This window comes from Armigeres subalbatus, chromosome 2 (genome assembly GCF_024139115.2).
Source record: "Armigeres subalbatus isolate Guangzhou_Male chromosome 2, GZ_Asu_2, whole genome shotgun sequence".
Lineage (NCBI taxonomy): Eukaryota > Metazoa > Arthropoda > Insecta > Diptera > Culicidae > Armigeres > Armigeres subalbatus.
The window spans coordinates 99,659,917-99,676,416 of NC_085140.1; the positions used below are offsets into that span (position 1 = coordinate 99,659,917).

Here is a 16,500-nt window from a genome sequence, read left to right on the forward strand (position 1 = left end):
TACGCTCAATTTTGAGAGTGACTGTAAAATGCTGAATTGGTTCCTCGCGGCAACAATACTAACGTCAACATTTTCAATTCTTTGACTAATTTCGGGGCAACTGCACGGTGAAAAATATATGGTAAACATTAACAAAACTGAGGTTGCTTCAACATATCACACAAAATTTATAAATATTATTTCAGCAAAATACTTTACTTAAAATAATCAGCAATTTTGAAACTTGCTGAAAATCAGTATATTTCTGCTCAGCATTTCTCTTCGACTGCTGTCAAATTTAGGATCAAAGAAATCTTTTTTGCTCGTCATAAGACAAGTTGGAACGAGTAAGTAATTTATCGTAAGTATTGCAAATCGAATATATCGTTTAAGAATGTTCTTGTAAAATCAAATTTAAATGTTTTTCAGCCATGGGCGTAGCCAGGATTTCGAGAAGGGGGGGAGGGGCAACTTTTTGGGTCTTCTAAATCGTAGTTTTATAGTAGTTTTATAAAAACACATGAATATTAACACATGAAACTAAATCCAAACCAAATCGAAACAATAATGATTAAAACAATAATGGATTTAAAAATGCGTGATTTATTGCTCATCAGATATTTTTAAATAAACTGAGAAAAATATTAACGAACTTAGTATTCAGAAAGAATATAAAATCGGATATAACAATTATTATAAAAATCCTGCATTCTTCCATAAGTTCAAGAAAACTAGAACCATACATCTGAATTTCTAAACAAAAAATAATATGAATTTCCCCCGAAATAATATTTATTATAAAATAGGCAGAAAAATGAATATGCAAGCTTTCTCCAGGAATTTCTTCGACAATTGCTCCTGGCATTCTATCCGAAATTCTATCAGGGATTCTTTAGGAATGCCTCCAGCAACTTATTCGGCAGTGTCTTCCACCATAAATTTGGCCGGGAATTGATCCGAAAATTCCACCATTATTTACTCCAAGAAAATCTTCACGAACTTCTTTATAAGTTCTGCAGAATTCCCTGCAATAATTCAAATAATTTCGTGCTGTTTCCCATAATTTTTAAGAATAAGAATATTCCGTGGAAATTCCGCAGAATTGCCAGTAAACATTCCTGAGAATTTCACGAAAAATCTTCGAATTTCTTGTGTAAATTCCATAAAAATTTCCGTGAATTGTTTCGAATAATTTCTTGTGAAAATTTCAAAGAATTTCTCCAGGAATTCCACCGGAAATTTATACAGAAATTATACCGAAAATGAAATCAACAATGGAATTTTCGGAGGAATTCCTAGATTAACTCGCAATGAAATCCTTAAAGAATTCCGGTGGAAACTGAAAGATTTACACTGGGAGATCCTCCAGGAGTTTCGCCGAAAATTCCTCCTGGAATTCTTTTAGGAGTTCCACCGGCATTTCCACCAAAAATTTCTCTAGTATTTCCTTGGAGAATTATTCCGCTAGTTCTATAGGCAGTTCCTTTGAAAATTCTTCCGGGAATTTCGGCAGAATTGGAATTTATTTAGGCTTCTTCAGGAATTTATCCAGTTTTCCGCGATTTGACGTTTCTGGAGGTCAACTGCACCCACCATTCGAGCATTTTGATCAATGTTGTATATAAGAAGGCTTGGATTCACCGAATCAGCACCTTCTTATATACAACATTGGTCAGAATGCTCGGAGCGTTGGGTGCGGTTGACCTCCACAAACGTCAAATCAGAGACTGACCTCCGGCAATTCATCCGGGAGTTTCTCCGGAAATTCCTCCAGGAGTTCCACCAGAAGCTATTCCAGGAAATTATTCAGGCTTTTTTTCAGGAAATCATTTAGGCTTTCTTCAGAAATTAAACTGGAAATTCCTCCCGAAGTTCTTCCGATAGTTTCTCTGGGAGCTCATCCGGGAGGTCCTCTAGGATTTCTTCTAGGAGTTCCTCCTGAAATTCCTCCGGGAGTTCTTACGGGAGATCTTACGAGAGCTCCTCCGGCAGTTCATTCGGGAATTCCTCCGGGAGATTCACCAGCAGTTTCTACGAGAATCCCTCCAGGAGTTTCACCGGCAGTTTCTCCGGGTGTTTCTCAGAAAAGAAACTCCCGGAAGAACTCCCAGAGTAATTTCCGGAGGAACTCCCGGGAGATTTTCTATAGGAATTTCCGGAGAAATTATCAGAGGAATTCTGGGAGGAACTTCTGGAGGAAGTTCTGAATATTGAAGAACTACAGGAAGAATTTCCGGAGGAACTCTCGTAAGAATTCTACACACTTAAAATAAATCGCAGATTTCTGTGAAATTTCATCGAAATCTCAACAGCAGAACTGTTCGGTGAATAATTTTACAGATTTTGGGTGGTATTGACAGTTGAACAAAGGAAAAATCGCCGAAAATTTTGTGAAATAGTTATCTGCTGTTGTGAAACAAATCTGCTGTTGAGATTTCGGTGAATTGAAGCAAAATTCACCGAAATCTGTGAAATGATTTAAGTGTGAGGATAAACTCTCAAAGGAACTTCCGTAAGAACTCCAGGAGGAACTCCTGGAAGAATTCTTAAAAGAACCTCCCGGAGGAATTCCCGTAAGAACTCCCAGAGAAATTCTCCGAGGAACTTCTGGAGGAATTTGTAGATAAATGCCTAAAGAAATGCTAAATGAATTCCTGGAAGAAAGCCTGATTGAATTTCCGAAGGAACTACTGGTGGAACTTCAAAGGAACATCCGGCGGAATACCCTAGAGGAAAAGCAACAATATTTCTGAAGGAACTTCCGAAATCCCATTTCCCGTGAAATTCCTGCCAAATATCGTCCAGGAATTCCCTATGAAATTCCTGGAGTTATTACCGGAGAATTTCTTGGAAAAACTCCTGGAAGAACTTCCGGAGGAACTACCACAAGCACTTCCGGAGAAATTCCCACATGGAAGTCCTGAAATAATTCTTAGAAAAGTTCCTAAAGGAATTTCCGAAAAAAATATCTGAAGGAATTCCCAGAAAAATACCAGGAGGAATTAATGCAGAAATTCCCAGATGAAATCCTGAAAGTATTCCCAGATGAATTGCTGAAGAAAATCCCTGCGGATTGTTCCGAAGAAATTTCTGGAAGAACTCTTGGCAGATATCCGAGTAAATTCCGAGTGAAGTCCGGAAGGAATTCTAGTACACTTCCGCGGAAAATCTCCCGGAGAAATTCCTGGAAGAATTCCTGGAGAAGTACCTGAAGAAACTCCCGAAAAAATACCTGTAAGAATTTCTGGGGAAATACTTGGACGAATTCCAGGAGAAATTCATGAAGATATTTCTAGAGGATTTCTTGAAGGATATTCTGAAGTAATTGCGAAAAGAACTCCAGATTGGAATGCTAGATGGTTTCGCTATTGAATGTTTGGAGGCATTCCCGGAAAATTTCCTGGAAGTAATCCCGGAGGAATTAAAGGAAGAGTTCCGAGAGGAATGCCCGGAAAAAATCCTAGAAGAATTTCCGAAGAAATTTCTTATAGATTTAAAAGTGAAAATATGGAGCTAAATCGTAGGATTTCCGTCATAAATTTTTGAAGAAACTTCTGGTAGAATTTTGGGAAGAAATTCCGTATGTATTCTTGACGGAACTCTCTAATGCATTCCTGAAGGAAATGCCGGATTCTTCCTGAAGAGAGAATAGCCGAAGAAATATCTATAGAAATATCTATATCACCCAACCAGCGGATGGGAGATTTTTATACAGTTCTGCATAAGAACCCTACAGAAACTGTATAATAATTGGGCATATACAATTTTTGGAAGATTTTAATACAATTTCTGTATAAAAACCTTACAGATTTGTATATGCCACGTTTTTATACAATAATTGTAAGATCTGTTTTTTGGGTGTAGAAGTAAATCTTGCAGAGAAGAAAAGAAATCTTCAAAGAATTTCCTCGTGAATTTCCTAAAACAAAATTTAGTGGGGGGTTTCTAGATAAGGAGGAATTACAATTACATGAGAAGGATTTTTGAACGATTTTCAGAGGAATTTGTGGATAACTTTCCGGAGGAATTCAGAAGTTCCCAGGGGAGCTTCTAGAAGGATTTCAAGGAGAATTTTTGAGCCCGAAATGTTTCGAGTTGTTTTGAACTTTCATATATTATGGATCGTGGATGCCCTAATAAGTTTTGGGAATCTTTTGAATTTCAACCACCTATTTCTGTATATGATTGGATCGTAAAGTGCATATGTTTGAGGCAATTCATTTCAGTACCCGTTCAATCTTTCCACAATTTAGGGAGTGGGGGACCACGCCCCCCCCCCTGCCTCCCTCTCGCTACGCCCTTGTTTTCTGCTGTTTACTGCCAATATTCTCAAATTCCCTAAACCTAATCCCACGAGGCCAAGTTTCAGTTGCCAGCGAAATCGAGCGGCATTCCAACTTTGTAGGACACAAAACTGAGTGTGCTAGTGTCTTTACCACGCGCGACCAGTTTCACAATATGCAGGTCCGAAGTGCCCAATCTAGACTGAGCTAGTTCGGTTACCTTTTCATCGGGAACATTTGGCAAGACACCAGACAGATAAAGCCAGAATTTATTTGGATCATGCTCCGAAGAAAGCGATGCGACTAGATCAGAATCTGTGGCGCCGGTTCCGACAACACACATGGATTTGGCGGGACGGCGAAGCGTAGTATCGTCATCTCCATCGGCTGCCGTTTGTTCCTACCTGAAAACGGGGGCCATGTTCGGTTGCGCGATATCGTCGGTACAGAGGTGGGTGGAACGGAATCGATTAGGGCCTTGAAATTGGATCGTATTTCTGACCTTATATCGACCAAGATACTATCCCTAATTTCAGTTTTCAAAGATTGAATAACTGCCTCACTAACTTTGTCGACCGATACTGAAGCATTCGAAAATCGAGCTTTAGCCAGGAGATTTTTACAGCATGTACAAAGCCATACTAGATGCGAGTTGGCCAAAATAGAGGCAAACGTATCCCTATCAATCCCTGTACATAGTAGGGGAAACTGGACACACATGATCCCCACTTTTTGTTTAGGATATTTCTCGATGTAACATGGACCGATTTGCATGCTTCTTGATGGACTTGATAAAGAATTTAATGAGCTATTCAAAAACATCATTGGAAGCAATTATTTGTCAATGAAAATTACCAAAAAATCGATTTTGCCGAAAGATAGAAAATTTGGCATTTTCAAAACTTGCGGGAGACTTGATCCTCATATAGGGGGAAATTGATCCCATTATGAGCTGAACATGTTTAGGTTCTTCCAAGTCTAATGAAAGGTTGAATTGGTCTAGCCTCAAATCCAAATAATTCTTCATAGGCTGCCGTAATATCAGTAGAGAGAAAAATAAATATTGTGGGTATTAAGCAAGGCAATTTTAGTTCTCGAATAGAGTAATAGTGACATATAGAATGTCTGCTATAGCAACAAAATTGACATGGTGATGATGATTTATCTGCAAACCATTCACTCCACTAAAAAAAAAGTGGTCATATCACGACAACCATGATGCTCCCAAGAGATTCTCTATTTATAATTGATACAGTTATGATACCAAAAATGGTTGATCGATACATAAATATATCTTTGTAATTTTGGAATCTAATTATTCTTTTAAATTGTTCAGAAAAGTCTCTTATATTTTGATCTTCTTGCCCTCAGATGCATTCAATCTATTTTATAATCATTCTAAGTAGCTGAAACAGTGACCCATTCTCACCCCTATTTGACCCATTGCCTCCCCCGACGACGGTACATCGAGATCGCCAGACTACTACTAATACCACAACCGTGATCATACCAGGATGATGACTTCATAGGGTATCTGTTCCTATATCAATAACAATAAGCCAATGCGCATATGAAATGCATTTATTTCTCACCCAATAATCAAGTAACATGAGAATAATTATGCTCAGCTCACGTCATTTTTAATTGATAACAATTTGGTAACTTCAAAAATGAAATTGTTATCACATTATAGAAGTATTTAGCTAAAAAACGTCATCACTGCCATGCACCTATTTCAATAACATTCAAAAACAGTTAATCCTATGCCTGTACCTATATCAATAATACTGTTTCCAACATAAAATACGCACACTATTACTTGTGTGTATACGTAACGATATGATTGCAGTGATGCCGAATTCTTCAATGTTTTGTATTTGAGTTGAAATATAATTACAAAATTCCAGTTTTTGCTGTAGTTTTCCAACTTATCAATTTAATTTTATGTTTGTCATAGCTTATCTCTTCGATATACCTTGTTTTACAAACATAAGAGTTGAATTTCACAATGAAAGTTCATTCAAGCATTTTTGAAATAAAAATCTAGGTCGGCAACCCTTGCAGATACTGCAGGCCATGTAAATAGTTTGGAATACGGACAAGAATAATTTAGACGTTGTTCGAAATAAACCTATATCAAACTATAGGAAATCGCGTTAGTTTTTACAATATGATTATATTTATAATGAAAATGTGATGTGCTCTATGTGTTGTGAAGTGTATTTTGAAAGGATACATTAGTTTTAGCTTGAAATTGAGTGGAAAACAACGGCGTGAAATGAGATGAATCTGCTAGTAGCAGTCAAGCAGTGCATCAAATCAACAGTTCAGAGGTAGGAAAATGAAAATAAATGTGTTTTATAATTTTGTTTTTAATAATTTGAATCTTGTGAATTAAAACATTACTCAAACGGAATTTTAAATAATATTCCAAACATTGGAGAAGATGGTCTATTCATTATTGTTTACATACGATGCGAGAAATTGTAATCAAATTGATTTTTTATTTGGTTTATCGGCGGTTGAGATTAATATACGGACTGTTATTAATATGGGAACAGATACCCTACATCAATATGGTACTATCACGAATCATCATTTTTGTAGTGAGTTGTTATTACACAAATGCGATTTCTCTTAAACGACTGACCAAAAGATGTTGAATGAGCCCATTATTAAAAATTCTTTAAGAAGATTTACAAATAAATGATGATTGTAAGCAAACTTCTCCTCGATCAAACGGAAAAAAAATAATCGAAAAGATCAAAAAAAAAATCGAAAAATCGAACAATACTGATTTTAAGCCCTGTGATTTGTTGAATGTTTTCAAAGCTTAATTCACACTTTTTCTCATTGAAAATAATGTAAAATGCATTTAATAAAACTAATCAAAACTAAGTATGTTCAACTACACTTTGTTCTGATTAATGAAATAAGGTTATTGAGAAATTCAAATTGCGCGTGTATTGTCTGATTAACAAAATTAAAGAAAAATAAAATTTATTTATACTTTTCAACTAGAAAATAATTTTGACAGATCAATTAGTTGCATACAATACAATAATATGCGACGGTATACAACAAACGCCTTAATATATGCAATATCGGGATCAAGTGTGTCCAAACTGTGGGGGATCAAGTGTGTCCATGTTGAGTATTTATCTTGTTTTGTTTTTTATTTAATGGAAAATAAGCAATAGTTATTTGAATGAATTTATTCAATTCTACAATAATAAAACTGTCCAGTAAAAATTTGGTACGTTTTGGTTAGACATATTCAAAGTTATTTAACTTTTCTCCTTTGAAGAAAAAAAGGATTGAGAATGCTTAAATAATAAAACCTCTGTAAAACCCATATACATAAAGTAACTAATATCAAATGTTACTCAGATTCAATAATCTATCTAACGGATTCGTTTGCACATATCACTGGTATAAAAATGTGATTAGTTTTCGAGAAAACAGGGGGGATCATGTGTGTCCAGTTTCCCCTACCGTACTAAAAGTCCACACATGTTTATTGGCAAAAATCCATATATTTAACTTATGATATATATCAGCGCACACATAACCATTCTCCTCGCGAACTACTAATAAAATATATATCCAAATAAACATTATGTGTGGTCTCGAATTAGCAATTATTTAATTTATGTGTAGTTCTATATCGATTATATTATAGGGTGAAGCTATTGCAAAAATTTATAACGGCGACACATATATCTTATACAGATATTTTTGGCAGTGTAGGCAAACCGAGGACGAGCAAAATCCTCCACATTTCACAACTTCTCCATCGATTTGGTTTGCACATTTCTCGCATACATTCATCATTCCGATGAAACTGGCAACACTGAAGAGTTGCTTGCGGATGATTATTGGTGAATGAACACTGGTGGAACTTCGAAATCTGAGGCCGGAACTGGTCTTTCGGATTTGTTGAATAAGAAGAGCGCAGGAAAACGGGGCCTATATTATGCTGCGATTCTACGGGGTCTTACAATCTTTCCGTTTAAGTACTATCACAGCTTGCTTCCAGATGTTAACTTGGTTCGGGAATGTTCGACGATCAGCGTTTATTAGGTTCTGCAGCATGACGTCACGAATGAATTCGGTCCTCGTCGAATGAACTTTTTTGACAGTTCAGTAGTACTTTCGACTGACTCCGACGAAGACTCCGACAAGGGTCGAGTTCGTGATTGGTTGGCTGCCCCTGAGACCAACAAGAAGTACTACTGATCTGTCACCAGATTGAGGTTACGTTCAGACCCTGCAGAACCTAATGTGAGCGTTTGACGTGAAAGCACGGAGCGGTGTCTTTCAAACAGGAGGAGAGCGGCGAGGTGGGAGCAGTGGGGCAAATGATGGAGGGATCTGTTTAAATTAACCACTATCAAGCCGGCTAGGAAATTTCACAAATTCTCGGAATTCTACCTGTTTGAAACAAGCAAAAGGTGCGAAATAGATGCGAGGAGCGATGTTCGATGTGACGATGTGGCTTTGACGAATTATCGACGGCTTGTCGTTGCAATGAGTAATAAGAAACACAACAGAAAAACACAAACGATGCAGACGACAGTGTTGCTAGTTTTGTTATGAAAAATTGTTCAAATTTTGCGTGGCCAATACAAAGATCTTTGGGAAGGTCAAAACATACAAACCGCCCTGCAGAATAAATAAGGTTGTCAATCCAAAAAAATAACTCACCACATAAAGGTCATTTGTCTAGAGCAGGGGTACCTTCACCGGGCCCAGGGGATACCTCGGATAAAAATGCGTAATGGCGGATTTTAATCAAAACTTATTGATAAAGTTTTGATATATGTATAATTTTATTTTATTTCAAAATTTTGTCTTATATATAATATGCATGGCGATTAGTGACTCAAATTCTATAGAATACTTTCCTCCACAACCAGTGCAGTGGATGAAGTGCTGTGGAAGAAAAGGTCGAAGGAAAGAACGACGAATGAACAAATTTCAAAAATCTTCTATGCAGTCTACCTGTTCGAAACAAAATGTTGAATGATATGTTAAGAATATGATCCTGAACTAAAATTTAGAGTCTACACGTTCGGAAGCCTCAATTTTAAAGGTTTTTTCCGAAAAGCTCAGTTGCTTCGGAAGCCTCCTTCTGAACAGCTCGGAGGACACTATTCAAGATGATTGGAGGACTTCTTTCAAGAGGTTCGGAAACCTACTTTCAAGAGGTTCAGAGGCCTCCTATTAAAATGCCCAGAAACCTCCTTTTAAGAATCCCAGAAGCCTCTTTTTAAGAGGTTCGGAAACCTTCTTTCAAGAGGTGGGAAAGCCTACTTTCAAGAGGCTCGGAAACCTCTTTTCAAGTGGTTTGGAAGCCTCCTTTGAAGAGGCTCGGAAACCTCTCTTTAAGTGATTCGGAATCCTCTTTTCAAGAGGCCTGGAAGCCTTCCTTTAAGAGGCCAGGAAGTCTCCTTTCAAGAGACCCGGAAGCCTCCTTTCATGAGGCCCGGAAGCCACCTTTCAAGAGGCCCGGAAGCCTCCTTTCAAGAGGCCCGGAAGCCTCCTTTCAAGAGGCCCGGAAGCCTCCTTTCAAGGGGCCCGGAAGCCTCCTTTCAAGAGGCCCGGAAGTCTCCTTTCAAGAGGCCCGGAAGCCTCCTTTCAAGAGGCCCGGAAGCCTCCTTTCAAGAGGCCCGGAAGCCTCCTTTCAAGAGGCCCGGAAGCCTCCTTTCAAGAGGCCCGGAAGCCTCCTTTCAAGAGGCCCGGAAGCCTCCTTTCAAGAGGCCCGAAAGCCTCCTTTCAAGAGGCCTGGAAGCCTCTTTTCCAGAGGCCCGGAAGCATCCTTTCAAGTGGCCCGGAAGCCTCATTTCAAGAGGCCCGGAAACCTCATTTTAAGAGGCTCGGACGCCTCCTTTTAAGAGGCCCGGAAGCCTCCTTTCAAGAAGCCCGGAAGCCTCATTTCAAGAGGCCTGGACGCCTCCTTTCAAAAGGCCCGGAAGCTTCCTTTCAAGAGGCCCGAAAGCCTTCTTTCATGAGTCCCGGAAGCCTCTTTTCATGAGTCCCGGAAGCCTTCTTTCAAGAGGCCCGAAAGCCTCCTTTCATGAGTACCGGAAGCCTCACTACAAGAGGCCCGGAAGCCTCACTACAAGAGGCCCGGAAGCCTCCTTTCAAGAGGCCCGGATGCCTCCTTTCTAGAGGCCCGGAAGCCTTCTTTCAAGAGGCCTGGTAGCCCCCTTTCAAGAGGCCCGGAAGCCTCCTTTCAAGAGGCCCGGAAGCCTCCTTTCAAGAGACCCGGAAGCCTCCTTTCATGAGGCCCGGAAATCTCCTTTCAAGAGGCTCGAATTTCTTTTTGCAACAAGCTCGGAAGCCTCCTTTCAAGTGTCTCGGAAGCCTCCTTTCAAGAAACCTTTTTTCAAGAGGCTCGGAAGCCTCCTTTCAAGAGACCTTTTATGAGACCCGGAAGCCTCCTTCCAAGGGGCCAGGAAGCCTCCTTTCAAGAGGCCCGGAAGCCTCCTTTCCAGAGGCCCAGAAGCCTCCTTTCCAGAGGCCCTGAAGCCTCCTTTAAAGAGGCCCGGAAGCCTCCTTTCAAGAGACTCGAAAGCCTCTCTTCAAGGGGTTCGGAATTTATCTTTCTAAAGGCTGGGAAGCCAACGTTCAAGAGGCTCAGGGGCGTCCTTCCAAGATACTTAGAAGCATCGTTTTAAGTGACCCGAAAGCCGCCTTTCAGGAGACTCGAAAGCTGCTCTCCAAGAGTTCGATATATTGAAAATTTCAGCCAATTTTATGGAGAGTCATAAATTCCGTTAATTTTCAGTTTTTTCATATATCTTATGAGGTACATTTATTTTCATTTACAGCAAGAAAAAAATAGGGGGTACTTCAACTGATGCAAAAGTGCGAAGGGGTACCTCTCAAGAAAAAGGTTGAGAACCGCTGGTCTAGAGGATCTATACAAAAAAATATGCTAGATCAAAACTACTTTAGTTCTAGATGAAACAGGGGGTGATCAAGTCTCCCCGGGGATAGAGTCTCCTTACCTCCCCCTACTGTTCAGCCATCATTGTTACTTACGATTTTGACGTTGGACTTACGTCTTTCTTTACTATACTGGGTGTAATTTAGATTTTTGGAAATCGAGAGCGTTACGCTGGAAGGGAAGATTTTGAACGTTACTAGCGCCTTTATTTTTCGATGGATTTTAAAGATTTATATATCAATCGACTCGGACACTCTCCACATTTTGCCTATTTCACTGAAACTTAAGATTATTAACGATAAGCTATTGAAAATTTCAATTCTTGTCAAAGCCAGCAAAAATTTCATATGTAACCAATCCCGTGCATCCCTAACACGGACATCAGAATGCGGTATGACACAGGCCTTCGGGTCCGTCGGAAGATTTTCTTTGTGTATAAAAGAAGCAGTGCCTGCCGTCGCCGTGTGGTGTGCGAGTCATTACTATTTGTGACAGCAGCGCGTACTGACGTGCTTTTTGCTCGCGCATTTTTCGTATCGTTCGTTCGTTTGCTGTGTTTACCTACACAGTGACAGCATGCAGTCCCCAGCGGTAGAACTGCCGGTGGGTCTGCGAATATGCATTAGAGTGGGGCGCAGTTGTATGGAAAAACGCTAACTTCGTCCGACCAAGTGAGATCAAGGTTTTTCTGAATCGTTTTGGGACCCCAATCAACTGTGAAAAATATGGGCTCGATTGGTTGCGACCTCGCATGCCGCATCGTGTTTGAAATTTACATGGAGATTAGTATGGGAAAACGTACTTTTTTACATTTTTGCTCTTAGCGGCTTCAATTTATCATCAATCACGTGACTCAATACATTAGCATATAGCCTGGAAGATGCCAAAAGACTTTGCCGAAGAAGGTACGCAGCTGGAAGGTCTACAAAAAATGTTATTACGTTTCGAAAATTGATTGTTTAAACCATATGCAAGAAATCAATGTTTCTGCCAGCACTACCGGACAACCTGTAATTGTCAGAAGGCAAACCCATTTTCCTTCTAGTCGGAATTTTTACTTTATGAAATCATTCCGAATATCTCCCACTAGCTCCAAAGTCCTATAAAATCATTAATTTTGAAATAACACTCAGTTAAATTATTGCTCCATGTAGTTCGGCAGTGCTGGCAGAATAAATGATTTTTTGCATATGGTTTGAACACTCAATCTTCGAAGTGTTATAACTTTTTTCGTGGACGTTCCAGCAACGTGCCTTCTTCAGCAAAGTTTTTCGGCATCCTTTGGGTTATACTTTAACGTAATGTGCCACTTGATTTACGATGCACTGAAACCTCTAGTAGTAGAAATGCAAAAATATACGTTCTCCCATACTAATTTCCATACAAACTTCAAACGCGATGCGGAAAGCGGGGAAGCAACCAATCGGTCCCAAATTCTGCACAGTTGTTCAGGACCCAGAATGGCTTCGAAAAACCATTGATTTGAAAAAATGACCATGACGCCCCACTCTAATATGCATGAAAGAAGTGAACGAATTTTTTTGTCATTCTGTGCTTGATGATGGTTGCGTGCAATGGTGTCGGTTGCGATGGATGCAATCGCCCATCGCATCGCTCGGAGTTCGGTGGTGGATGAAGAAGAATAAAATTAGATAGATTTGGTCTGCTCATTCAGGTGATTGGTTTCATAATTCAAATGATCCCGGGATGAGTATGAGCCATGTCATATGACTGACCATTTGTTAAGTTGTGCTTGGTACTAAACGACATGTACATTAAAACATGGTTATACTATAACAGTTCTGATTTCATATAAAAAAAATCAACTACACTGATGAAAATAAAAATTTGATTAAAATAATTACTTTCATTTATTTGCAGAAGCTATTAGCAAAGATGCACAATCAGCAATATGTAGTGTTAATATCCATTTTAGATTAGAAAATTTTGCTGAATTACATGTAAATGTTTTAAAAAAAAGTCCGCCAAAAATATTTTCCAGAAGAATATTTAAATAAACTTCATCTTATACTTCTCGCGCTTAGTTTCATAGGGGCGTAACTGTATTGATCGATTTCTCTTCGTCGATGCTTTCTTTTTATTATTATACCGAAGTTCGCTATTTTTTCGATAATTTAATGATTTGATGTGATAAAGGATGATTATATCTTGCACCCAATTAATAATCACGGTTGTAGCTTTTGAAACATTTGAGTTATTAACAAAATATAAAATCGATTAAGAGAAATCGATCAATACAGTTACGCCCCTATGAAATTAAGCGCGAGACTTTGTTTTATTTTTTTATTTTTTGAGAAATTGTATCATTAAACTTGACGTAGACATGAAGTTTGGAATGAAAACATTATATAATTTTTCGTTGATGTATTGGCAGTATCTCGTCTATTATAGTAGGGTCACTGCTCCTTGACTTGTTTCTTATTGTTGTGATTTTTTTTTCATCAGTAAGCACGCATGGTAGCAAAAAGAAGCAACGAAATTGGTGCTGCATTTCTTTGTTTGGAAAACGGGACAGTTCCCCCAAAATAGCACATTTTGCACAAGTCTGAAAAATTTATAAATAGAATTGTTTAACTTCAAATACTATCATCAATAAGAGATCTATAAATGCCCTACACTTGTTTGAGTAAATAAGGGCTTAATAGTTAGAAACAAAGCAATTCTTATTATGTATTTAATTATTAGTTTTATTTCCAGAAGTTTTGAATACACAAATTGTTAATAATTCTACACAGCATGGAAGATGTCTTTTCAATATCAATACCTATAATCAAACTCTATAGATCCAAAAGTTAAAAGTTAAATGTAAATACGTTACGTTTATACAAGTCCTACGTCTACTCGCGGTTATGTTGAAAACATTACCCATTGCTCGTTTTTTTGTAGTTTCAGTCTCTCGAACAACTTTGTAGAATAATTTGACGTTGTGAAAACGATCTCTTATTTAAAAATTACCACCAATACAATCACCATGCTGCTAGAATTTTTTTAGCATATTTAAATTTGGTCCTTACTTCTTATATGAATCTTGAAGGTCGTCAAACTTCTAGATCTCGAAAAAAAAAATCGGTTATTTTTTCGTAAATATTACCTTGTCATATTGATGTTGATATTCATTACGATTTTAATCTAGATTAAAACTGCTCTTCAACTCCTCAAATAGATTGTCCGACACTCTTCATTTAAACATACGAACTTACAAGACAAATTCAACATTCATGTCGTGAACCATCTTTACGACTTCTTGATTGCAAAATTAGGATTTAATCGCTTGTAGCTACGACTGATATCAACTGAGAAGCAATCTCCCGTTGAGATTGGAACTGCGAGTCAGCTACGCTTAGCAACTCAGAATTATCTGTGCTCTCAAATCCTTGATACCAGTTTCCGCTTTGATTACACATCCACGAACAAACGTATTACTGATAATCCACTGCGAGATAGAAACCGCACTTTGATATCAGAAAGAAAAAGCATCCAACCCGCAGTGAAGTGTTCCAATTTTTAACGACTTCAATTACACGTTCGCATTATGCATTATTCATTTGGTTCGTTTGGGTGACAAGCTGGGCCAGACGAAAATATGGTACCATTTGTGTATAACGACGTGAACGGTACCATGCCGAACCGGAGCATATTAGCATTCAACCGAACCGCTGTTTGAAGCGAGCAAGGCTAAGAAAATGGCATGCATGGTTCCGAACCCTGGGGTGGCGCTGAAGTGGACATCATTGGTAGCTGGTTATTGTGGCGGTATCGATTGGACGGGCGCCCGGTTGATCGAGTGATTTGCTGGCCGAGGACACGAACGAAAGTGACAAAGTTGTCAAATTTTGCGTTTTATGTAATTCTGTTGGCATTATGCTGGTCAGCGAAAGATACGTCGATCGTTTCGCGAGACAGGTGGGAGAAGCGGTTTAAATACGGATGGGCTTGTTCAATTGGTCATCACTACTCAGTCAATCGATTATTTGCAAATATCGCTCCATTCAGGTGCAAAATGTTCGCCAAATTGGTAATATTATAGATTAAATATTTTCATTGCATTATTTTTAATTATTCGATTACTTTTAGGTATTCGCTGCTTGCTTGGCCGTTGCTGCTGCCAAGCCTGAGCCTGGACTTCTGGGAGCACCTCTGGCATACAGCGCTCCACTCGCGTACAACCTTCCACTCGCTTATAGTGCTCCGCTGGCGTACAGCGCACCATTGCTCCAGCAAGGGCTCCTTAGAACAGCTTACACGCAAACCGTTGGACGTAGCTATGCTACTGGTCTCCTGCCGTCGGTTACTCCGCTCACTTACGCCGCTCCAGTGGCCCCTCTAGCCGCTGCTGCTCCGCTGAACCCAATCACTCCACTGACTTATGCCGCCGCAACTCCGTTCGCCGCACCTGCTTTTATTCCTGGTGTGACGCCAGCCATAGCCCAAGCTCCAGTCGTGACGCCCGCCATTGCACCAGCAGTTGCAGCCGTTGCCAGAACTCCGATCGCGACCCCAGTTGCCACTCCGGTAGCTGGACCCATTGCCCCAGTGCCTAACGCAGCTGTAGCCCCAGTCGCCCCTGCTGCTCGTTTAACTGCTGCTGCTCCCGCTCCGTTCACTACTTACGGAGTTCCAGCGGCCGCAATCTAGGCAAGCACGTAGACCAATTTGTTGTGATATTTTAGAGCAATTTGTGCAAGTAATTGTTTGCTAGTGACAGTAGTTTGTAAGGTTTTTGTTTCGTTTACACAACTAGCTTTATTGTTTCTCATTAAATGTTTTAAAAATTGACATTTCTTTGTGTTCTGTGTATCCTTCCTAACATACGAAAAATCAAGTCCTCCCGTATCTACTGGCTTTATTAATTATTTAGCTTACATCTGAACATGATACTGAATCAACAATTTAAAGCCACATTACACGGTTCGAGGTCACATCTACGAGGTCATTGTACCTACCCAATCAGAAGCGAATACCATCTTGGTAGGGTTGCTGTCCGGCATTCCTGCAACATGCCCTGCCCATCGTACCCCTTCGGCTTTAGCTACCTTCTAGATACTGGATTCGCCTTAGAACTGGGCAAGCTCGTGGTTCATCCTTCGCCGCCACACACCATATTCCTGCACATCGCCAATGATAGTCCTAAGCACCCGTTTCTCGGATACTCCGAGTGCTTGCAAGTCCTCCTCGAGCATTGTACATGTTTCATGTCCGTAGAAGACTACCGGTCTTATCAGCGTCTTGCATATGACACATTTGATGCGGTGGTGAATCTTT

At 39.5% G+C, this 16,500-nt stretch overlaps 1 protein-coding gene across 1 annotated transcript; it reads left to right on the forward strand.

The window, feature by feature from the left end:
* The first annotated feature begins 15,092 nt into the window (after nt 1-15,092).
* Nucleotides 15,093-16,014, forward strand: LOC134214776 (calphotin-like). The gene is made up of 2 exons (XM_062694089.1): nt 15,093-15,253; nt 15,313-16,014. Exons 1-2 carry the CDS (start codon nt 15,239-15,241, stop codon nt 15,871-15,873), a joined length of 576 nt encoding a protein of 191 aa, XP_062550073.1. The 5' UTR covers nt 15,093-15,238; the 3' UTR covers nt 15,874-16,014.
* The last annotated feature ends 486 nt before the right edge of the window (nt 16,015-16,500 follow it).